The sequence below is a fragment of the Heptranchias perlo genome, chromosome 18 (genome assembly GCF_035084215.1).
Source record: "Heptranchias perlo isolate sHepPer1 chromosome 18, sHepPer1.hap1, whole genome shotgun sequence".
NCBI lineage: Eukaryota > Metazoa > Chordata > Chondrichthyes > Hexanchiformes > Hexanchidae > Heptranchias > Heptranchias perlo.
Genome location: NC_090342.1, coordinates 9,114,416 through 9,138,238, shown reverse-complemented (window position 1 = coordinate 9,138,238; position 23,823 = coordinate 9,114,416). Strand labels below are relative to the sequence as shown.

The 23,823-nt window shown below is 48.4% G+C and overlaps 1 protein-coding gene across 1 annotated transcript in view; it reads left to right on the top strand.

The window, feature by feature from the left end:
- The window catches only part of ttc41 (tetratricopeptide repeat domain 41), a 57,211-nt gene that overhangs the window by 7,907 nt on the left and 25,481 nt on the right, over positions 1–23,823 (top strand). Inside the window, exons 2-6 of the mRNA XM_067999335.1 lie at positions 962–1,971; positions 9,239–9,443; positions 10,105–10,319; positions 18,072–18,235; positions 18,936–19,404. Of these exons, the coding sequence (XP_067855436.1) occupies positions 1,161–1,971; positions 9,239–9,443; positions 10,105–10,319; positions 18,072–18,235; positions 18,936–19,404 (1,864 nt within the window). The 5' untranslated portion in view covers positions 962–1,160. The remainder of the gene's footprint in view (positions 1–961; positions 1,972–9,238; positions 9,444–10,104; positions 10,320–18,071; positions 18,236–18,935; positions 19,405–23,823) is intronic.

Here is a 23,823-nt window from a genome sequence, read left to right as displayed (position 1 = left end):
CTCCCTCTCCTCCTTTAGGATGCTCCTTAAATCCTATCTCTTTTACCAAGCTTTTGGTCGCCTGTCCTAATATCTCCTTATATGGCTCAGTGTCACATTTTGTTTGATAACGCAACTGTGAAGCGCCTTGGGACGTTTTACTACATTAAAGGGACTATATAAATACAAATTGTTGTTGGTTGGTTGGTTGGTTTGTTGATCAGGTTAGTCCAATGACGGCAAATAAATCATAACCCACAGCTCTTCATCATGTACCCTCTATTTATTTGAAAGGGTTGAACAATAACGTGAAGAAGTAGTTTCCTCAGTTGCTGGAACTAGCAATATATTCTTTCTATTTCCTCAGATCCACTTGCCCCCATAACATTTTATTTGAACTTTTTGTCAAGATAAAATTGCCCTTTCTGTGAATTATTTCCCTTTTATAATGTTATTTTCAAAGATGGTAAAAGTTATAGATCGGGGGCACTGACTCAGTAGCTCAGTGAAGGCCACTTTGTACATAACGAGGGGTGTGTGTACACATGGTGGATTCATTGACCTGTAAAATATGAAGCTGACAGAGAATGCTGGGTGATGAGGCACAAATTTAAACTAGCTAGATTACAAGCCAGCAATAGATTTTGTTTTGAGAGTTGCACTTGGTCCCTTTTTTATTATTTAATTCTCACTAAGACAGCCACTTCTGGAAAGAAAGGCAACTCAACTGACGTTTTTATTTAGCACTCCAAATCAACTTTATCGCATAAATTAATTTTCACCTTTGTACCTACCTGTAGAGTGTTAGTTTATGCCAGCTTTTCCTCATCGTACTTGGGGGGAGGAGGAGTCTGAAATATATTGCTTTCAACTGCCCTTTTATAAAGTACAATGAAATACCTAGTTGTCTTAGTAAAATGAGCCTTTTCCATTAGAGCTACAAATTTAGACTGACTTCTTAAATCACAAATTTCTGTTTTAGTAGCTGTGAAGAAGCTGAAGTCACCAGCAACATGGAACCCAAGTTAAAGTGCAAGGACAGCTGAGCCCGTACTTTCTACAACTTTAAGGGAAAAGTTACTAGGATTCTAAGATAAAAGAAAGGAACTGAAAGCAGTGCTCTCTCTCCATATATATATATATAAAAAAAAACTTGTGAAATTATTTTAAAATTTTCAACAATGCGTACAGTGAATGAATGTTTCAAAAATCTGAGGAACTCTAAGGCAGAGGAAAATGAAGATCTTGTACACCAGCCCGATTGCATCTACAGACCCCCCATTAAGGTACTTCTCTGTTCAACATCTGAGGATTTTCAAGAGGAAAGAAACTATTTGGAGAATGATATTTTTCCTCTTCTAAGTGATTTCTGTAATACCAGAAGAAGCTGTTTTAAAGTATTAGATCCGCAGTGGACACCACACTCGGGACAGCATCAGCAGAACACAGATTCCTACCAGCTAAAGGCTAGACTAGACTTCATCACCAACTGCTCACCTTTCTTCGTATGCATGTTAGGCCAGAAATATGGTGAGTATTGCCCACCGAATGCAGAGTGCTTTCCAACGAGTGGGTCGGAAATGCAAGGTTTATCCAACGTAGAAAGGAATATATGTATCGCAGCAAAAAATGGCTATTCTTGGATATTGCATGAAAATTACCAAAACTGCAGTCTGATGGAGCTTGAGATAATCGAAGCAGCTTTTCTAAATGACACTGGGTTCAGTTTCTTTTATTTCCGAGATTCTCGGTATGCTGATGATATACTTCTGAATGCCCCACAGGATGAAAGGGAGCTGGTAGAGCGTAAATATAACAGTGGAGATCATTACGAGAAACTGAAGATAAGGGAACTGAAGACAAAGATAGTCAATAAAGGATTACCTATCAAATATTTTAGGACAATAGAAGAATTAGGAGAAGCAGTATTGAAAGACTGCAGAGCTGCCATTGACAAGTTGTATCCCATGGATTTAGTTCCTGTGCATACAGGTAAGTTTATCACGTGTGCTTGTAAGAGGGCCAAGCACAGTTCTATTCTTGGCTCAGCTGGTAACACAATTGGGCACTGGCGGTACTGAAACAACTTCTTCCTGAAGGATAAGGATTGGAAGTTATTCTTCAGTCAATACACTGAAAAAAAATCAATACATTGAAGAAAATGCAACCGTATCCAAATTTTATTCTGCTTTATACCCTGTGTAGTCAAAGTGTTATCTTGTATGTTATGACGGCTTTTTTAGTATTCTCACTAAAAATGGATCATTCAATTCCTTACCTGCTGAGAATGAGTAACTTTCCAGCTATTGTGAGCTGGAAGAGTCACGAAGCCGACCCCTAGGGCTCGATTTTAGGGTCGGGTTACCTGCGGGTTTCCAGCGGGGGGGCCCCGAAAATCCCGATCTCCGATCACGTGACCGGATTCGGACGAAATCCCGGCCACTTCCGGGTACCGCGCTGACGTGCGGGGCTGCGCGCGCAAGCCCCGCTGGTGGGAATCCCACAGGCAATTAAAGCCAGCGGGGTTCCACTTGAGAGCACTTAACTTGCTCGTTGTGGTCAGTTAATGAGCTGAAGCAGCTGTCAAAAGAGGAAGTGTGGGATTTTACGGTCAAAGCAGTCAGTTTCCCACACTGGGGGAAACAGGACCCTTCAAACCAGGCGTGTTGCAGCCAGCAGCCTGTGGCAGGTGCCAAGGTGCGCTCCACGGGGGAGCGCCCTCACCCACGCAGGAGGCCACCGCGTCACACAGGGCAACCCCTGCCCCCCACCACCCGCCGGCCAAGCCAGAGGACAGACCGACACGAAACCGCAGCCCCAGTCCGAGGACCCACACACCTACCCTGCACAACCCCTCAGATCAACACCTGCCAGTTGGGTGGTGTGTGGACACCCTCGGAGGACGAAGAGCATGACCACCACCAGCAGCCTCGCAGAGACGTGGATCCCCCCAACACGGTGTGGTTGCACGCCCACCTGCACAGCAGGAGGGAGGGCTACCGCAGAGAGAGACGCATCGCAGAGGGCACTACCCTCGCCACAGGGTCCACAGACCGAGGCGCAGCTCCCCGGACCTCTCCGAGCAGCAGTGCACAGGGAGGCGCAGATTCGCTCGACATGTAGTCGTGGAGATCTGCAGCCTCTTTCATGCCGAGCTGCTCCTGGCTGGCCCCAGCACCAACTGCTTACCTGTCGCTGGCAAAGTCACCACTGTCCTCCACACCTTCTCCTCCGCATCCTTCCAGGGTGCAGCCGGCAACACCGCCGATGTCTCTCAGTCGTCTGCGCGGACGAGCCCTGCAAATACACCTGCACCTACTCTGCAGTAACACGATGGGTGGCATCAGTGGTGGGTCCTCATAGTGATACCCAGGAGCGGGCATTATTGGACACAATGGACAGGATTCGCGGAGACATGGCAGTGGTGGTGTCAATATAATGTGTGCTGTTTGTTGCTCTGAAATTCAATATGGGTAACACCCATGACAAACCCTCAGACACCCTTGTGCACCCCCTTCATGCTGACGAGACGTTTGCCTTACCCTGCCTACTGCACATATGTGATGCATGCCCTGTGGCTGCAGCACAGGTGGTGGCAGGTTGAGTGAGGCTGGCCGTGAGGGAGATGCACGAGAGGGTGAGTATGGGATGGAGCCATGAGATTGTATGAGGATTGGGTCGCGTGTTAGTGGCAGGATGAGTACTGGCGAGGTGAGTAGGTGGAGGTAAGATGAGGATGGGGTGTGAGTGGGCATGAAGGCTGATGTGACAGAATAGTGTTGGCGGTGCCGAAGGAGATTTGGGGTGGGGGCAGTGTTGTGGCAGACGGAGTGTAGGGGAAAGACTTCGTGTTCTCACTGTGGCTGACCTACTGCGGTCATTGCAGCGCCTCCTGCACTGTATGCAGGTGGGCGATATGTTGGTGGCGCAGGTGACCCCCTCTGCCACCTCGAGCCAGGCCTTCTTGGTGGCAGAGGCAGGCCGCTTCCTCCCGCCCGCCGGGGGGAAGATCTGTGTCCTCCCCCTCCTCCTCACCCCATCTGATGATACCTGGGGTGAGGCATCATTAAACTGGGAGCAGCCTTCCCCCTGGGCTGCTCCATGCTGCAATTTGTCCCATTGGTTGCAGCATCTGTCAGTGGAGGACTGCCCCTTTAACTAGAGAGCCTCCAGCTGACAGATCGTACTGCGCATGCGCAGCCCGCCCGACGCGCAGGCCAGCGCCGTGGACCCCGGAGGAGCAGGTAATTGGATCCTATTAGTGGATTGCCTGCTACGATCGCGTGGGCAACCCACTAATTTCGCCGTTCGCGTTTTCGACGCTCCCGGAGGACCACCCGCTGGGAACCCGCAGGCCTGCTAAATTCGAGCCCCTAGTGTCAGGAGTATGCGTTGTGAAGAAAAGCTGGAGGAATTGGGGCTTTTTAGCCTGGAAAGGAGACATCAGAGAAGTGATCTTATAGAGCTACAGAAGATAGCTAACAGAATGGAAAAGGTTTATTTGGAATCCTATTTTAAATCAAACTATGGGAATAGGGCAAGGGGATACAGGTTCAAGCCAGTAAAAGGTAATTTTGGTACTGATACCAGCTTGTTTTTCTTCACAAAGACTGATCAACACTTGGAATGAACTTCCAGATAAAGTATTAAGGTTGAAAACCCTGGGATCAGTTAAGGAATAATTAGATGCAGCAATGGGCAGACTGGAGGGTCTTTCTGGATGGGTGAATTAAGATTGGTGAAATGACCTTCCTCATTGTGATCTTGTGAACGTCAAGGTGTGGGATGTCTCTTATTGCAAGTTCTCTATTTAATACCAACATTTTGAAATATAACAAATTCATTGAAAATAAATAGAGATAGACCTTATTTAAGTTTTTTAAAAAATGAAATGAAATTGTTTTGCATATTACATACATATTGGGCCCGATGTTAGCAGGGCTGCGGGTTCTCGGCGGGGGGGCTATCGGGCGCGTGGGTAACGCGCCTGGTGAAATTAGTCAGTTTCCCGCGCGATTGTAGGATCCAATCCACTAATTGGATCCACTTACCTGCTCCTCCGGGTTCCCCACTGCTGATCTGCGCATCGGGCGGGCTGCGCATGTGCAGTAAGATCTGTCAGCTGGAGGCGCTCTATTTAAAGGGGCAGTCCTCCACTGACAGATGCTGCAACAAATAGCAAAAATTACAGCATGGAGCAGCCCAGGGGGAAGGCTGCTCCCAGTTTAATGATGCCTCACTCCAGGTATCAATACATAGGGTGAGGAGGAGGGAGAGGACAGAGATCTTCCTCCCGGCGTGCGGGAGGAAGCGGCCTGCCTCTGCCACCAGGAAGGCCTGGCTCGAGGTGGCAGAGGAGGTCACCAGCGCAACCAACATATCGCCCATCTGCATACAGTGCAGGAGGCGCTCCAATGACCTCAGTAGGTCAGCCAAAGTGAGTACACGTAGTCATTCCCCTACACTCTGTCTGCCACATCACTGCCCCCACCCCACATCTCCTTCAGCACTGCCAACACAACTCTGTCACATCACCCCTCATACCCACTCAAACCTCATCCTCATCTTACCTGCACCTACTCACCTCGCCAGTACTCATCCCGCCACTACCACTCAACCCAATCCTCATACAATCTCATGGCTCTCTCTCATACTCACCCTCTTGTGCATCTCTTTCACGGCCAGCCTCACTCAACCTGCCACTACCTGTGCTGCAGCCACAGGGCATGCATTACATATGTGCAGTAGGCAGCGTAAGGCAAACGTGTCGTGAGCATGAAGGGGATGCACAAGGGTGTCTGAGGGTTTGTCATGGTTGTTACTTATATTGAATTTCTGACCAACTCACATCACATATTATATTGGCACCACTACTGCCATGTCTTCGCGAATCCTGTCTGGTTTGTGCAATAATGCCCTCTCCTGAGGATCACTATGTGGACCCACAACTGATGCCACCCATTGTGTCACTGCAGAGTGGGAGTAGGTGTATTTGCAGGGCTCTTTTGCGCAGACGACTGAGAGATATCGGCGATGTCCCCGGTTGCACCCTGGAAGGATGCGGAGGAGAAGTTGTTGAGGGCAGTGGTGACTTTGACAGCGACAGGTAAGAAGATGGTGCTCGGGCCAGCCAGGAGCAGCTCAGCATGAAAGAGGCTGCAGATGTCCACGACTACATTTTTTTTCATTCGTTCACGGGATGTGGGCGTCGCTGGCGAGGCCAGTATTTATTGCCCATCCCTAATTGGCCTCGAGAAGGTGGTGGTGAGCCGCCTTCTTGAACCGCTGCAGTCTGTGTGGTGACGGTTCTCCCACAGTGCTGTTAGGAAGGGAGTTCCAGGATTTTGACCCAGCGACAATGAAGGAACGGCGATATATTTCCAAGTCGGGATGGTGTGTGACTTGGAGGGGAACGTGCAGGTGGTGTTGTTCCCATGCGCCTGCTGCTCTTGTCCTTCTAGGTGGTAGAGGTCGCGGGTTTGGGAGGTGCTGTCGAAGAAGCCTTGGCGAGTTGCTGCAGTGCATCCTGTGGATGGTACACACTGCAGCCACAGTGCACCGGTGGTGAAGGGAGTGAATGTTTAGGGTGGTGGATGGGGTGCCAATCAAGCGGGCTGCTTTATCTTGGATGGTGTCGAGCTTCTTGAGTGTTGTTGGAGCTGCACTCATCCAGGCAAGTGGAGAGTATTCCATCACACTCCTGACTTGTGCCTTGTAGATGGTGGAAAGGCTTTGGGGAGTCAGGAGGTGAGTCACTCGCCGCAGAATACCCAGCCTCTGACCTGCTCTTGTAGCCACAGTATTTATATGGCTGGTCCAGTTAAGTTTCTGGTCAATGGTGACCCCCAGGATGTTGATGGTGGGGGATTCGGCGATGGTAATGCTGTTGAATGTCAAGGGGAGGTGGTTAGACTCTCTCTTGTTGGAGATGGTCATTGCCTGGCACTTATCTGGCGCGAATGTTACTTGCCACTTATGAGCCCAAGCCTGGATGTTGTCCAGGTCTTGCTGCATGCGGGCTCGGACTGCTTCATTATCTGAGGGGTTGCGAATGGAACTGAACACTGTGCAGTCATCAGCGAACATCCCCATTTCTGACCTTATGATGGAGGGAAGGTCATTGATGAAGCAGCTGAAGATGGTTGGGCCTCGGACACTGCCCTGAGGAACTCCTGCAGCAATGCCCTGGGGCTGAGATGATTGGCCTCCAACAACCACTACCATCTTCCTTTGTGCTAGGTATGACTCCAGCCACTGGAGAGTTTTCCCCCTGATTCCCATTGACTTCAATTTTACTCGGGCTCCTTGATGACACACTCGGTCAAATGCTGCCTTGATGTCAAGGGCAGTCACTCTCACCTCACCTCTGGAATTCAACTCTTTTGTCCATGTTTGGACCAAGGCTGTAATGAGGTCTGGAGCCGAGTGGTCCTGGCGGAACCCAAACTGAGCATCGGTGAGCAGGTTATTGGTTAGTAGGTGCCGCTTGATAGCACTGTCGACGACACCTTCCATCACTTTGCTGATGATTGAGAGTAGACTGATGGGGCGCCTCGAGTGCCTCTGAGCCTCCATGTGCACTGCTGCTCAGAGAGGTCCAGGAAGCTGAGCCTCGGTCTGTGGACCCAGTGGCAAGGGTAGTGCCCTCTGCGACGCATCTCTCTCTGTGGTAGCCCTCCCTCCTGCTGTACAGGTGGATGTGTCACAGCGCTCTGTTGTGGAGCTCCACGTGTCAGAGGTGGATGGCGAGGCTGGTGAGGCTGATGATGCTGTTCGCCCTCCGAGGAGGTCATGACTGCAGCTACGGCGGCCCCCATCCGCAAGATGTACATCTGAGGGGGTCCGCAAGGTAGGTACATGTCTCTGGACCCCAGGGTAAGTGTGCAGGTTGGTGACTTTGACTGTCAGGAGGAGGGTGGTGGAGGCCAAACTTTGTCCCAAGTGACAGAATGGCCTCCTGCAATGGGTGAGGGTCTTCCCCCCCCCCCCCCCCCACGTGTCAAATGGACCTTTGCAGCTGCCACAGGCTGACAGCTGCAACACGTCCATTTGACCTGGGAGTGTTTCCCCCAGTGTGGGAAACAGTCCCAGTTTGCTCTAAAATCCCACATAATCCTTTAATCAGGTCAGTTAATGACCTGAAGTACCGAAATAAATACCTTCAAGTGGAACCCCGCTGGCTTTAATTGCCTGCGGGATTCCCACCAGCGGGGGCTGCGCGCGCACGCCGGCGCGTCAGCAGGGAACCTGGAAGTGCGCGGGTTCGGGGCGGGCTCCGGTACCGCGCCGGGATTCTCCGATTTTCGGAGCCCCCCGCCAGGAACGCACCCGATAGCGGGTGCTAAAATCATGCCCATTGTCTTAAAGTGCAATATAACTGAGTCTGGTAGATAACTTCCCATACATTGTTTGAAATTGGACTTGGGAAGATTTACTGTGGTTAGATTAATTACTCTGCATCATGCCATGATTACATTATCAAATGAAAGGGGAAAGAAAACCCTGAACAAAATTTTAATAAGATGAATTAATAACTCAAGAATTTTGTTTGACATCTATTATTTTAGTCTATAAGACAGGGAGCATTTTGAAGAAAAAGTACTGCCCCATGACTTTTCTTCCCCTTTAATGTTGGTAGTGTTGTGAGTAGGGACAATGGAATGTGAACAGCATCCTCTATTCATGGTGTCACTAGACAGGAATGAACATCATGATGGAAGGATAATTCCTTCCTCATCCTTTTGACAGATTCGTAAAGCTAGAGACAGTAATATGTCTGAGAATTAACTTCATTTATTCTTGCTTCAAAACATTCACCTTAAACATTCCATACAGAATAGTACACATCAGCCTTGCATCTAAAACCATCTGTGCAGGGAACTTCCACAAGGGAAATCGCGAGAATGGCTGATCCAAGCCTAGTCTTGGAAATCACTGCATTATAAAATCAGCACCAAGGTGAAAAAATAGTCTATGAGCATTGTGCAAATGGTGCAAGAACTGAGTAAAATACCTGGCCTGATATCTGCTATAGACCCTTAAGGAGATTTTGATTTGTGTGTGTTACTGTGAGACTGAAGATGGATGTAGAGGAACATTGACTTTATAGAGTATATTTGCAATAAAATAATTAAAGATGTGTTACAGCATGAGATAGTCTCAGTTTTAATTGAACAGAAAGTAGTGTATATTAAGTATTAGGAAGTATTGTCATAGCATTGGTCAAAATGAACCTTGCCAGGAATGTTCTCTCTTTCAGATCATGAAAGTTATCTTGAACTTTCTTATCATGAAGCCTTTGCTCAAAGGTATTACAAAGTTTTTGTGGAAACAGCAGAAACACAGAAGGTTTTTGGAATTCTGAACACATTTGCCCTTTCTTCTCAACATGACGTTCAAATTGAAGTTAACAGCGGATTCACTGACTTTAAACGTACCACTGTCTTAAGTACCATGAAGCCAAGGTGCAGTAGATATAAAGTGAAGGGCTTGAATTTTGTCCCAGGACTGTACAGTTGTAATGTTGATTAACATGATATTAGATTATTGAACTCTGTGGCATTAAATTCTGAATTCCCTTCTTGGTCTTGCTCTATTATATTCTCACTGTTTATTCTCTCACTACTTCTCCTCACTGTTAGTTTTCATATGCTCTTTTGTAATAATTGACACTTGGTGCTAATACTGCCACAGCAGTGATTTAATTTGTCAAGCAGTGCAAATCTATCACAACTAAGAGTGCAGCAAAGAATGATGGAGAACTTGTGTGTGAAGCAATAGTTATGAATGCAAATCGATTTCTTTCCATTCTCGCAACACCAACAACTTGCATTTATATAGCGCCTTTAACGTAGTAAAATGTTCCATTTAAAACTAATGCTATTTTTATGAGAAATAATCAATGCTACTGTGTCCAAGAAATCCAATTCAAACAGTTAATTTATTAGCAGCTAATTGTCTATGCTTCAGGAAATCACCCTGGCCATTGTGTTCGAATGATACATAGAGGGTTTTAATGTTTGCCTAGCACTAATTTATTTACTGCAGAGGTACCACTTATGACGTGGTGTAAAAATGGCTAACAAGACATTTGTTGATCTCTTTTTGATTCTTTTTGATTTGCAGACCAAAGCCGGTGTCCCTGTGTAAATCTGTCCTATTGCTTTGTGGAGAAAAAGGCTGTGGCAAGTCAACTGTGATCTGCAACTGGCTAAAGTACTTTAGGCAGAAACATTGCAGTGTCCTGGTGATAACTCACTATGTGGGAAGCAGCTCTGCCAGCCACGACATCATGTCCTTTATGAGGCACTGTATTTTCAAATTACGTCTTGAATATTTTGGTAATTAAAAAGTTTTTAGAATCAAGCATGAAAAGTATTTATGGGCATTGTTAAGATCTATAGTTTGTCAGCCAGAAAAAAAATAACTTTTTTGTAGCTTTTAAATCTCTTTTACATTAAGAAAACGGGGCTGTTCAATATCTGTTCGTCTCTAATTGTTTATTTTCTGCTGATTTTAATGGCAGTAGTACTTGAACGTAGAGGGCATCTTTATAAAGGTGTACAGGATGGGTGGTAATATTTATTATAGGGTACTATAGGCTAAGAGTTGCTCTGGTCATTGAAGTGTAATGAAATCGTAAATGCATTCAAAGAGAATGGGCTCAATTTTCAAAGTGAAAAATGGGTGGGTTGGGGGCGGGGGTTCATTGAAAATTGCCACCATTTCAGACTCGCCTCCAACCCACCCATTTCCGGTTCTCACCAGGGCGGGAAGAGGGGCGGGTGACCAACCCGCACCCAGGAGGTGGGCCAGGCCTTAAAACCTTTCAAGGAGGCTTCGAGCCTCCATTTTCCTGGACTTCCTGGTTTCAACCCCGGGGTGGGGTGGAATTCCTGGGCCTTCTGTTTTATGCCTCTTAAAAGGTAGGCACCTAGAAAGGCACAGCTTGTGGGCCAGGAGGAGCAGGAGTGCTTCCCCCAAGCCCAACAAGCCTACCTGCACCAACCCCCCAACGATCAAGGACTCCCCCGCCCCCCCCCCCCCCCCGCACCCCCTGATCGCGGACGCCTGATCACGGACTCCCCCTCACCCCCAGATCGCGGATCCCCCCCACCGATCGCAGACCCCCAACCCCGATCCTCCCCCCCCCCCCCACTCCGATCCCCGATCCTCCCCGCCGACCCCAATCCTCCCCCCTACTCCGATCCTCTGACCCCCGATCCTTCCCCTCATTAATTGCAGCCCCCCGCGGTGCCCCCCCCGATCCCGACACCCATCCCCATGACTCACGACCCTCATGCCAACCTATGCCCACCCATGCCCCCCATGCCCGCTCCCCTCCCCCCCCCCCCCCCAATCCATACAAGCAAAGACTTAACTGAACACGTCCTTTCCCTGGCTGGTCTCCTGTCTGACAGTCAGATGGGAAACCGACAAAAAAAAATGTCCTTACGTCAAAATCATAAGGATGTCTGGGAAACCCGCTTCCCTTCACATTAGCATCTTATTACTTGGATATCAGTGGTAAACATCAATGGTGAAATTTTAGAGTCACACTGTATTCCAGGTTTGTTGCTGCTTACTTTGGATTCAACACAAAGTCAAGGAAAGAAAGAACTTGAATTTATATCGTGTCTTATCATGCCTCTCAGGAACATCCCAAAGTACTTCACATACGATTGGGGTAATTTTAACTTTGGGTGTTGGTATAAAACGGGCAATATCGAATTAGCCGCCCATTATACACCATGCCTGATTTTCCATTCCATCGAAGTCATCAGGAGGGAAAATCGGGCGGAGCATTTCATGGGCATTCAATTTGATATCGCCCAGTTTACACCATCATCCAAAGTTAAAATTATCCCCAATGAAATTAACTTTAAACTGCAAACACTCGTTATGTAGGCAAACACGGCAGCCATTTTCCATATAACAATTTCTCACAAACTGCAATGAGTTGAACAACCTGCTTTGGATTGAGCTGGAGATGGTACTTGAGGCCCATTTTCACTAGACTTCCATCCACAGTTAAAACTAAAGTGCATAAATTAGTGTTTCATTCACTATCATGCAGCTGCAAATTTTGGGGAGGAAGGATACATCGACCTGACTAGCTTGTGCTCTGTGATAGTGTAATAGCACTTTCCAGAAAGCTTTTAGTCTGGAAAGTTTGATAGCATGGGCCCGATGTTAGCAGGCCTGCAGGTTCCCGGCGTTGGGGGGGGGGGGGGGCGGGGGGCTATCGCGCCCGGTGAAATGAGTGCGTCCCCCGCGCGATCACAGGATAATTGAAGTCATTTACCTGTGGTTACGGGTTTTCCGCTGCTCAGCTGCGCGCCAGCGGCCTGCGCATGCGCAGTGACGTCTGAGTGATGGTGGAGCTCTATTTAAAGGGGCAGTCCACCAATGCTCCTCCTGCTGCAAACAAGAAGTAGCACACCATGGAGCACCCCAGGGGTAAGGCTGCCCCACGATTTTCTGACGACTCACTCCAGCTGCTGCTGGACAGGGTAAGGAGGAGGAGGGAGACGTTGTTCCCCAGCGATGGAAGGAAGTGCCCTGCCTCCGCCACCAGGAAGGCATGGGCGGAGGTGGCCGCGGAGGTTAGCAGCAGGGGCAACACCACAAGAACATGGATCCAGTGTCGCAAGAGATTCAATGATCTCACTAGGTCCGGCAAAGTGAGTACACTAACACATTCTCCCACACTCCGTCTTCCACATCACCTCAAACACCTCACAACCCCTTCTGCACTGCCACCACAGCGCTCCCGCATCAATCCTCACAGCCACTCAACTATCATCCTCACCGTGCCTGCACGTACCCACCGTCCCTGTCCCCATTCGAACACTACCACACACCCCAATCCCCATACAATGGGATGGGCATGTGGCACACGCATCTCCCATCCATCTCCCACACGCTCAACCCACCCACACCAATGCTTGAAGCGTCTCACAATGCAATCATCACTCAATCACGCATCTGTGTTTTGCCTTGACAGGAGAAGAGATGCAAGAACGCCCGGGAAAGGGCACGCACCGGAGGGGGCCCGCCACACGAGGTGGTTCTAACGCACGCAGAGCTGGACGCCTTGGAGATCAGCCACACACTGCATTGCCTGTCCGTGCCGGATGGCAAGGCTGGGGCTGCAGAAACGTCCGGTAACAGAAAGCTGACACTCAGCACTCATGATTGCGAATGATCTTAGCATCACTTGGCATCTGCCGCACCTCAACATTTGTCCACATGACTGATATTGCCCTTTGTTCTCTTGCAGGTCCGTCTGCGAGCGCCGTGTCTGTGGAGGGCGATTCCTCAGAAGACATGCCGGTCTCTGAGGGTCCATCGTCACATATGAGCCAAGCATCCACCAGCGCAGATACACACACCTCGGTGGGTCCCCCTCCTCAATTAGTTGGGATTGCACATGGTGAGTCACCGCGCACATGTGAGCATGAGCAGACCCTGGTGGCAGGGGCAGCTGCAGAGGGTCCGCGTCGGTGGGAGCACTCTTCTCCAGGCTCTGCTCAGCCGGACCCAGATGCTGAACCCAGGGGGCCACCAGTCAAAAGGAGAGTCGTCGAGGGGCACCAACACATTGCCGAGGTACTGGAAGAGGTACCACGCGCACTCTCCACAATCGCGCAGGTGATGGAGGAGTCCAACTCCTGCATGAGGGCAATGGTGGCACAAGTACAGGAGAGTATCCGCGAGATAGTGTCGCGGGTAGGTGCGGGAACGTCTGTGGTGGAGGAAAGGCTAGCCTCCCTCGAGCGTCACGCACAGCTCAACATTGAGTCCATCCAGGCCCTGACAACGGCTGTTCGGATTCAGGGTGAGCAACATTCTGCTGCCATAAACAGGCTGACAGATACATTAGAGGTGGCCTTGCAAGGTCTCACACAGGTCATCCAAACTGCCGTCCAGCAGGGTGAAAGGAGTGATGTGGGCTTAGGCCATGAGAGGGAAGATGGTGAACGTGGACATGGAAGTGGGGACGCTACTCAAAGTGCCCCCACATCTCACCCGTTGCCCCCCTCTCAACCAGTACCCGCAATGGTGCCTCCTCTCCAGGTGGCCGAGTCTGCCCCTGCACAGGTGCAGGAGGAGCAGTCTGTGGAGGTGCCCTTACGGGCACCGAAACCCAGGGGGCGTCGGCCCAAAGCATCTACCCGGTCAGGGCACGAACAGGAGCAACCTGCCACTACCTCTGCTGGAGCCACAGGGGTAGCACCACGTAGGGGTTCCCCCAAATGTAAGGCTAGGGTGTTATGAACACAAAGGGAATGCACCAGGGTGTGTGACAATTTGTTATGTTTTTATTTATAGTCGTTTACTGCACATACACAATAAACACAATTGTTCTCACCACTACTGCCACCTCTTGTCCATTCTTGAGCGGCTTGTGCAATAGGTCCCTTTCGTGGGGCTCATCATGACGACAAACACCTGGTCCCACCCATTGGGTCACACTACAGTGGGTGCAGGAGTAATGGCACCACTCTTCTGTGGAGGGGGCTGGTATGGCCGCTCCTCTGTGCACGTGATGAGGTCTGGACGCCTCAGACAGTCTGATGTTAGGAGAACCGTTGACATATGAGTGCCTCCCTAGCCTGACGAGCATCCAGGTGAGCCGGTGTTCGGCCCATGGGTCCTTCCTCCACCTCTTGCTCCTCCTCCTCCTCCTCCTCATCGTCGTCCTCAATATGGGTGGCGGATGTGCATGGGGCCTCCTCCAGCGGCACCCCTCTCTGTTGTGCCATGTTGTGCAGGGCACAGCAGACTGAGTGGCGCGTATTGGAGCGCTCCCCCAGAACGATCAAGGCACCTGAAGCGCATCTTGAGCACCCCTATAGCCTGCTCAATTGTAGACCTGGTAGCAATGTGGCTGTCATTATATCGACACTGCGGCTCGGTGATGGGGTTCCTCAGAGATGTCATAAGCCACGTGTGCAGGGGATATCCCTTGTCGCCGAGGAGCCAGCCGTTGCCGGTGTTGGGAGAGTGGAAGAGGGGCGGGACGGTGGACTCCCTGAGGACGAAGGCATCGTGGCAGCTGCCAGGGTATCTGGCGCACACGTGTAGGAATCTCTGGCGGTGGTCACAGATGAGCTGGGCATTCATGGAGTGATACCCCTTCCTGTTGATGAACAGTCCTGGCTCGTGGAGGTGCCCGTATTGCTATGTTGGTGCAATCGATTACACCCTGCATCCGTGGGAAGCCAGCCACAGCATGGAATCCAACCGCCCTCTCCATCTGGCTGCGGTCATCCATGGCGAGGTTGATGTAGTGCTAGGCCCTGTGGAACAACCCATCGGTAACCTGCCTTATGCACTTGTGTGCAGACGACTGACAGACCCCGGTGATGTCCCCGGTGGCACCCTGGAAGGATCCGGAGGCGAAGAAGTTGAGGGCAGTGGTGACTTTGACGTCGACGGGTAAGAAGATGCTGCTTGGCCCATCCGGGAGCAGCTCGTCATTAAGGAGGCTGCAGATGTCGGCGACTACCTGGCGACTGACTCTGAGCCTCCGTATGCACTGCTCCTCAGAGAGGTCCAGGAAGCTGAGCCTCGGTCTGTAGACCCTGTGCCGAGGGTAGTGCCTCCTGCGACGCATCTCTCTCTGCGGTTGCCCTCCCTCCTGCTGTGCAGGTGGATGTGCCACAGCACGTGTTGTGGGGCTCCACGTGCCTGAGGCGGACGGCGTGGCCTGCGAGGCTGCTGAGGCTGGTGATGCTGTTCGTCCTCCGAGGAGGTCAAGGCGGCCCCCATCTGGAAGGTGTAGGTCTGAGGGGTTCTGCAAAATAGGTAAGTGTGTCCTCGCACCGGGGTTGCGGTTCCAGGTCGGTGAATCTTCTTGCTCGGAGGAGGGTGGTGGAGGGCAAGCGTTGCCCTTTGTGACGGAGTGGCCTCCTGCGTTGGTGAAGGGTCTCCCCCCCCCCCCCCCCCCCCCCCCCCCAACCTGTGGAATGCACCTTGGCAGCTGCCACAGGCTGCTGGCTGCAACACATCCGTTTGAAGTGAGAGTGTTTCCCCCAGTATGGGAAACAGTCTCAGTTCAAGGTAAAATCCCACCCTTCTTAATAAAACAGCTCAATCAGGCCTGTAAACGACCTGAACGAGCAAGATAAATACTTGCAAGTGGCATCCCGCTGGCTTTAATTGCCTGCGGGATTCCCACCTGCGGCGCGTCCGTGGGGAACCCGGAAGTGGGCGGGTTCGAGACGGGATCCGGTCCCGCTCCGGGATTCTCCGATTTTCGGGGCCCCCCCGCAGAGAACGCACCCGATAGCGGGTGGTAAAATCAAGCCCCATAACTATAGATTAGAAGCTGACATGGTGCTATGAATGGCCAGCAAGTTCAGACGATTAAGAGATATTCCGTAAGTTGTGAATCTCCAGAACTCACTGGTTGATTTACTGCCGGTTTCTTCGCACAAACGGCATCTCGACCTTTGCCTCCCCGTTACTTTTAAGAACTTGCTGGATTTGCACATTAATTGCCCACTAAACTCACCGCAGAAAGTTAGGGCTCATAATTGATAGCATAAGTACCCTTTTAACAACGTGATAATTGTTAATGTAATGCCAGTCAATCTCTGGCCCAGAAAGGAAACAATTTAAAGTGGTCAATCTCATTCCTGCATGTAGTAAACTGTTAGAGATTTTAAAAATGTCAAATTAAAAAAAATGTTCTTACTTTCCCTTTCTGTCTTTTTTTTCTCTCTCTCTTAATCCAATTTTTCCCTTTCTTTATTTCTCTTTCTGTACCTGATTTGACTCTAATTCACCCTATTTTCTTCTCTGTCATTCCTGTTTATTTCTCAATCCTTAAAGCTCATGGTTAAGGAGGTAGACTGTTGGTCCCGCCGTTCACTCAGGTCCCAGATGCCCCTCGCTGCGCTGTTATCAGCTCACACTTCCAGCCAGTTATGACACGAAAAAGTTTTGAGCTGAAGGGTGCACAAAAAAGTAACTAATGGCACATGCCGCGAGATGCCCCACTCCAGCAAGATCCGACTCAATCTAACTTTGATTTCTGTGCAACACAGCAGCGCATGATTTAGAATACTTGGTTGTCAGTTTGTTTGGGTATAAAGTATTGTGTTTTTTTTAAGTAGGATAGATTTTTATCTTTAATTTATATAATACCCTTGTTACCAAATTGATTGAGAGAAAAAACTGCAAATGGAAATCTGGAACAAGAACAGGAAATGCTGCAAATACACAGCAGGTCCGTCAACAGCTATAAAGAGAAAAGACAGGTTAACGTCTTGCTACAAGTCTTCAACAGAACTGAAATATAAGCAAACTTTTTAGTAGGATTGTGGAAAAAAGGGAGGAAGAAAGGCAGGTTGTTGTTTCGGGTGTAGACCCTTTTGTCAGAACACCACTCTAGTGGGAGAGAGAGCCTGTACTCGTGGCATTCCTCCGTTGTTTCTCAATTTGGGACTGATAAACCTACTTGGCTAGAAATTCGATGGTGCCGTTCAGGCACGAAATGGGCGCCTAAGCCTCCAATATGGCGGGCAGTAAGTGTGCGCTCATCACGAGCCGGAAGTGTGCGGCTTGTCGTATTGATATAGACAAAAAAATTAGGCGCTTAGGGCCCACGCCTGACATTTGCATACGCAAATAAGGGGTCTAACCCTTGCTTCAAGCCACCTGTGCCTGGCCGGCTGCCTTCAGGACAGCCAGTTCTACATGCGGCCTAACCGGTGGTCCTTAAATACCGTACTGTATCCGTAGGTCCCCAGCGGTGGCTTGACCCTCCTGCACCCCCCCTCCATTCAATTTTGACTCCTGCCTACCAGCGGTGACCTCATTCCTGTTGACTTTGGGTGGGAGTCAGCGTTAAAATCTCCCGGGTCTCATGCTCCGTGGGGGAGGGGGGGCAGACAGTTCACTGCCCGCTTCGGCCTTGCATTCCCCAATTCTCGACTCGAGTTAAAATCGGGACAGGATTGAAAAGACACGAGACCATTTTTTTTTGGTCCATGATCAATGCCACGTGACGACAGCTCATTTAAAAGCGAACATGAGATGATGCATAGTGAGTATGAAACATTTCTATAATTGAATTTCAGGAGCTGAGGATCACCCTGATGCGTTCAGTGCGAATCCTGCAGATATTTGGATGTTTCAAATGATTCTTCAAGCCTTCATAGCAGCAATTGGTTTGAAACCATGTGTGCTGGTGCTAGATGGAGTTGATAAACTAGCTGGGACCCATGGGTTGTCGGCACAGCAGGTATTGTTATAATTATTAATGATAAATTAAAAATACAACAGATTTGTACAGCTTTTAAAAATAAGAAAATCAAATCTGACAGTCGTAATAATTCAAGCTTTATTTAAAATATAAGTGCATAGTATATTATAAATGTAAACAATCTTACAACACCAGGTTATAGTCCAACAATTTTATTTGAAAATCACAAGCTTTCGGAGGCTTCCTCCTTCGTCAGGTGAATGTCACATTCGCCTGACGAAGGAGGAAGCCTCCGAAAGCTTGTGATTTTCAAATAAAATTGTTGGACTATAACCTGGTGTTGTAAGATTGTTTACATTTGTCAACCTCAGTCCATCACCGGCATCTCCACATCATAGTATATTATAGCCGGTGGTATGGGCCTCAGAGTATTCCATCCATAATATTCAATGATAAGATAATGAATATGGACTTTGTCGCTGTAAGAAGCAGCACCTGCATGATTTATATTTGTAACATTCATCAGCCATTCAAACCTCTTCGCTAACGAGATTAATTTTGAATACAAGGCGTTTTGATAAGTAATTCGTTCTATTTCTAAAGGGTTTTTTCAAAAGTTACAAAAGCAGAGCAGTTTGTTACATATTTTACATAACCAGTAAGCTTTCTTCATGCTTATTTTGCAAAAAATGCCTTGGTTCATTATTGTATACTAATATAGTGACACCTCTCTGTACAGGTAAAGGAATTCTCATGGCTTCCACCTCTCCCAGCTCAGTGCAAACTTATTGTAACCAGTGCCTCTTCCAACCTCTCCTACAAATCGCTGTCAAAGCATGAAGATGTGAAAGTGGTGTCGCTTTCCAACATATCTGACTATGAAGTCCAAGTGCATATCTTCCAGAAGCATCTGGCCATGCCCTACAAAGAAATAAGTGAGAGCCAAATCCAAAGTATTATGAGTAGAAAATTGAGCTCACTTCCACTGATCCTGGTTATTTTGGCTAACGAGCTTCGAGTATGTGGAGCATTCAGAAATGAGACTGATTGTCTGGAGGCATATCTTGAGTGTCGGTCTGTTCAGGCGTTGTGGGCCGCTGTCTTTAGGCGATGGATTGAGGACTACAGTTGGATTATTGAGACGAGAACTGATAGCAGAGAAAAAGACATCACTGCCTCTTCCTGTTCTCCTCATTCTTCAAACTCAGGTTAGTAAATATATTCTGTACACAAAAGAAATCCCCAAAACTCATAAAACCCACTGGAAAAAACTACATGATGATCGCAGTAAGGAAGGCATGACATACCAGCTGTTTGTGCATTAAATTTACATCTTTGTTCCATTTTGTGTTCTAGTTTGCCCTTGAAAGACAAATTGAATTCTGGTTGAGGAACAGTGGATAAAGCCACTTTAGTGGCTTTTAGTGATCATAAATGGCTATTAGTCAAATTATAGTTTAAACAGGGCACACAATGTCCTCAAGTAATCTCAGCCCAGTCAATCCTGCAAAATCCTCCTCATTAACGTCTCCAGCAAGGCAGGAGACCAATCATGGTTCACTCGGAAGTGTAGAAGGGTATGCCAGGAGCAGCACCAGGCATGCCTTAGAATGAGGCGCCAACCTAGTAAAGCTACAACACAGGGCTACATAAGAACATAAGAAATAGGAGCAGGAGTAGGTCAGATGGCCCCTCGAGTCTGCTCCACCATTTAATAAGATCATAGCTGATCTTTGACCTCAACTCCACTTTCCTGCCTGATCCCTAGATCCCTTGATTCCCTTAGAGTCCAAAAATCTATCAATCTCAGTCTTGAATATACTCAGCGACTGAACATCCACAGCTCTCTGGGCTAGAGAATTCCAAAGATTCACCACCCTCTGAGTGAAGAAATTTCTCCTCATCTCAGTCCTAAATGGCCAACCCCTTATCCCGAGACTATGCCCCCCTAGTTCTAAACTCTCCGCATCTAGTCTGTCAAATCCTCTAATTTTATACATTTCAATGAGATCACCTCTCCTAAACTCCAGAGAATATGGGATCATTCTTCTCAATCTCTCCGCATAGGACAACCCTCTCATCCTAGGAATCAATCTACCTGCATGCTAAACTCAGAAAGCAGCGGACTACAGACTGTGCTAAGCAGTTCCATGACCAGTGGATGAGAGCAAAGCTCTAGTCCTACAACACTCAGTCAAGAATGGTGGTGGGCAATCAGAAAACTAATTAGAAGAGACGGCTCCATGAACATCCCCATCCTCAACAATGGCAGAGCCCAGCATGTGAGCGCATGAGATAAGACTGAAATGTTTGCAAAAGATGATTCTACTTGTCCACTCCCATGGTCGCCAGATGCTAGTTTCTAGCCATTCGGTTCACCCCATGTGACATTACGACGTGGCTGAGTGCTATAGCCCTAACAGTATCATGGCTGTAGGGGCTGACAACCTGCACAGAAATAACCGGGCACCCTGCCAAGCTGTTCCAATGCAGCTGTGATACTGGCATCTACCCAACAATGGAAAATTGCCCAGGTATGTCCTATCCACAAAAAGCAGGTCAAAACAAACCTGGCTAATTGCTGCCCTATCAGATTCCTCCCAATCATCAGTAAAGTAGAAGTCATCAACTGTACCATCAAGTGACACCTGCTCACCAATAGCCTGCTTGCTAAAGCTCAGTGTAGGTTCTGACAGAACCAGGCAGCTCTAGACCTTGTCACAGCCTTGATCCAGACATGGATACAGGAGTTGAATACCAGAAGAGAGGTAATAACTGCCCTTGACATCAAAGCAGCATTCGATTAAGTATAGCGCCAAGGAATCCTAGCAAATCTGAGGTCACTGCGGGCCAAGAGGAACACCCTCCAGTGGCTGGAGTCATATTTGACACAAAGGAAGACGGTTGTGGTCGTTGGAGCCAATTATCGCACACCAGGATATCACTGCAGCAGTTTCTCAGGGAAATGTTTTCAGCCCAACCATCTTCAGCTACTTCATTAATGACCTTCCCTTCACCATAAGGTCAGGAGTGCAACTGTTTGCTGATGATTCTGCAGTGTTTTGCTCCATATTCATTCCTCTGATAATGAAGCAGCCCATGCCAGTGTACAGCAGAACCTAGACAACATTCAGGCTTAGGCTAATAATGCCAGATAACCTTCACGCCACACAAGTGCCAGGTAATGATCTTCTCCAACAAGAAAAAGCCCAGCTACCAACACTGGCATCACCAAGTCCCCCTCCATCAACACCATTGACCAGAGGCTTAACTGGACCAGCCTTATCAACACTGTGATACAAGCAAGGCAGAGACTGAGTATTTTATGATAAGCAGTTTACCTTATGATCCTGTAAAACCATTTACAAGGCTCAAGTGAGGAGCGTGCCTGGGTGGATACAGCTACAACTGCACTCAAGTAGCTAGACATACTTCAGAACAGAAAATTTGGCTTGTTTGGGCCCATTCTGCTGGACTCAGTATCAATTCTTTCCACCTGTGCACTTTGGCTGCAGCATGTACTATCTACAGGATGTACTGCAGCAACTCACCAAACTTATTTCTGTGACGCCTCCCAGCCTCGAGACTTCTACCACCAAGATAAAGAACAACAGCAAGATCATCAGAACGCCAATACCTCCAAGTTACCCTCCAAATCACACACCATCATGACTTGGACATGACTCCTTCATCGTCGCTAGGTCAAATTTTGGAATTCCCTACCTAACAGCACTATGGGAGCACATTTTGCACAAGGACTGCAGCGGTTCAGGAGAAGACCCACCAACCCCCTCTCAGGGCAATAAAAACAAGGATTTACCAGCATCGCCCACATCTTGAGAACAAATAATAATTACAAAAAAGAAGCCCAATACAAAGATACACACGCACTCTTCTGAGGAATGTCAACCGGGAACAGACGAAGGCCAATTTTAGCAACAGGCAGAGAACGGGTGGGCGGTAGGAAGAGTGCGCCCAATGACCGCCCATCGCCCGCCCGTGCTTGCTGGCTCGAAGCCCAGGACCCGTTTACATGCTGCCGGCGAGCGATGGGCATCAAATGAGCACCCCACTGCATCTCGCCACTTCTGGGAGGGCTGATAATCATCCGACTCCCAAGCTGAGCCAACCAACATTCGGAGGGTGGGGTGGGGGGCTGGAATCCGGTTGGTTGGGGGCCTCGGATGGACTGGTAGCGGGCTAGAGTATTTTTCACCAATAAACATTAATTTGATAATTCCTGGGCCATTTTGTGAGGGGCCTACAGGGGCCCTCAGGGCAAACCAATCTTACAGTGGGGGCCTCAAACAGGCCCCTTTTTTGCCTTTACCAATATGGCGGGCGGTGCCCTTCTGGCTCGTAATGAGCGTGCGATTCCTGTCCGCCATAATGGAGGCTTACGAGGCTGGTTAGTGCCGGAAAAAACGGGTGCAGAGCTGCAGAATTTCTAGGCCCATTGGATCATCCAGCTCTGATTCTCTGATTAGTGCTCCCTGTGAGCATAGCTACCTGCTGGGAGCATGGGATTGCAGTTACCCCTCATTTGTGCCAACTTGTGTGCAACATTGGGGGAGCAGGCGTGAAGCACAGCACACATGCACTGTCTGACCCGATGCTGGTGATGATCTGGTAACTGTTAGTGTTCTCCTCAATGGCAGGTATTTCATGGTCCACACAGTAGACCAGTTTGTGGCATTGTTTTCCCATTGACCTGTATTGTCAAGTAACATCAAATTTCTTTGAAAATAGTCATAATTTTATAGTCCTACGGGCCAATTTTCCAAGTACGCTCTGCTGGCAGGGAACTTTGCCCATCAGCCACACATATGAGAAATTGTAGGCACAGAACCTGCGACTTTTCCATTCATGGACAGAAAATTATGGATAGAGTGCACAAAATTTGCCAGAACCTGAGGCCGGGGAAAGAGAGAAGGAAGTGGCCAGGAAGCCCAGAAATCAAAATAAATAAATAAAATTAGAAATAAAGGAAATAAAAGCATGCTAATATGTATGGAGCTGAATAGGCAGATGAAATATAAGGGTAAATTTTGCAAGGCACAGTCCATGAGACTTCACATGCAGCCAATACATAAAAGAAAGACTTGCATTTATATAGCGCCTTTCACGACATTCCAAAGTGCTTTACAATCCAATGAAATACTTTTTAAAGTGTAGTCACTGATGAAATGTAGGAAATGCAGCAGCCAATTTGCACACAGCAAGGTCCTACAACCAGCAATGTGATAATGACCAGATAATCTGTTTTAATGGTGTTGGTTGAGGGATAATTATTGGCTAGGTCACCAGAGAGAAGTCCGCTGCTCTTCTTCAAATACTGCCACTTTGGAAGGCAGACAGGGCCTTAGTTTAATGTCTCAACTGAAAGACAGTACAGTACTCCCTCAGTGGTGTGTTAGCCTAGAATTTTGTGCTCAAGTTCTTGGAGTGAGACTTGAACCTAAAACCATTCATGACTTAAGAAGTGAGAGTACTACCACTGAGCCACAGCTGACATAATTGCAGGAATAAAGCAACCAGAAATCAGTAGCACTGGTGGCACAAGCCCTCACAAAATTTACCCTCTCTTCTAAAAGAAATTTGTATTAAGAATTAGAGGAATTAATGGA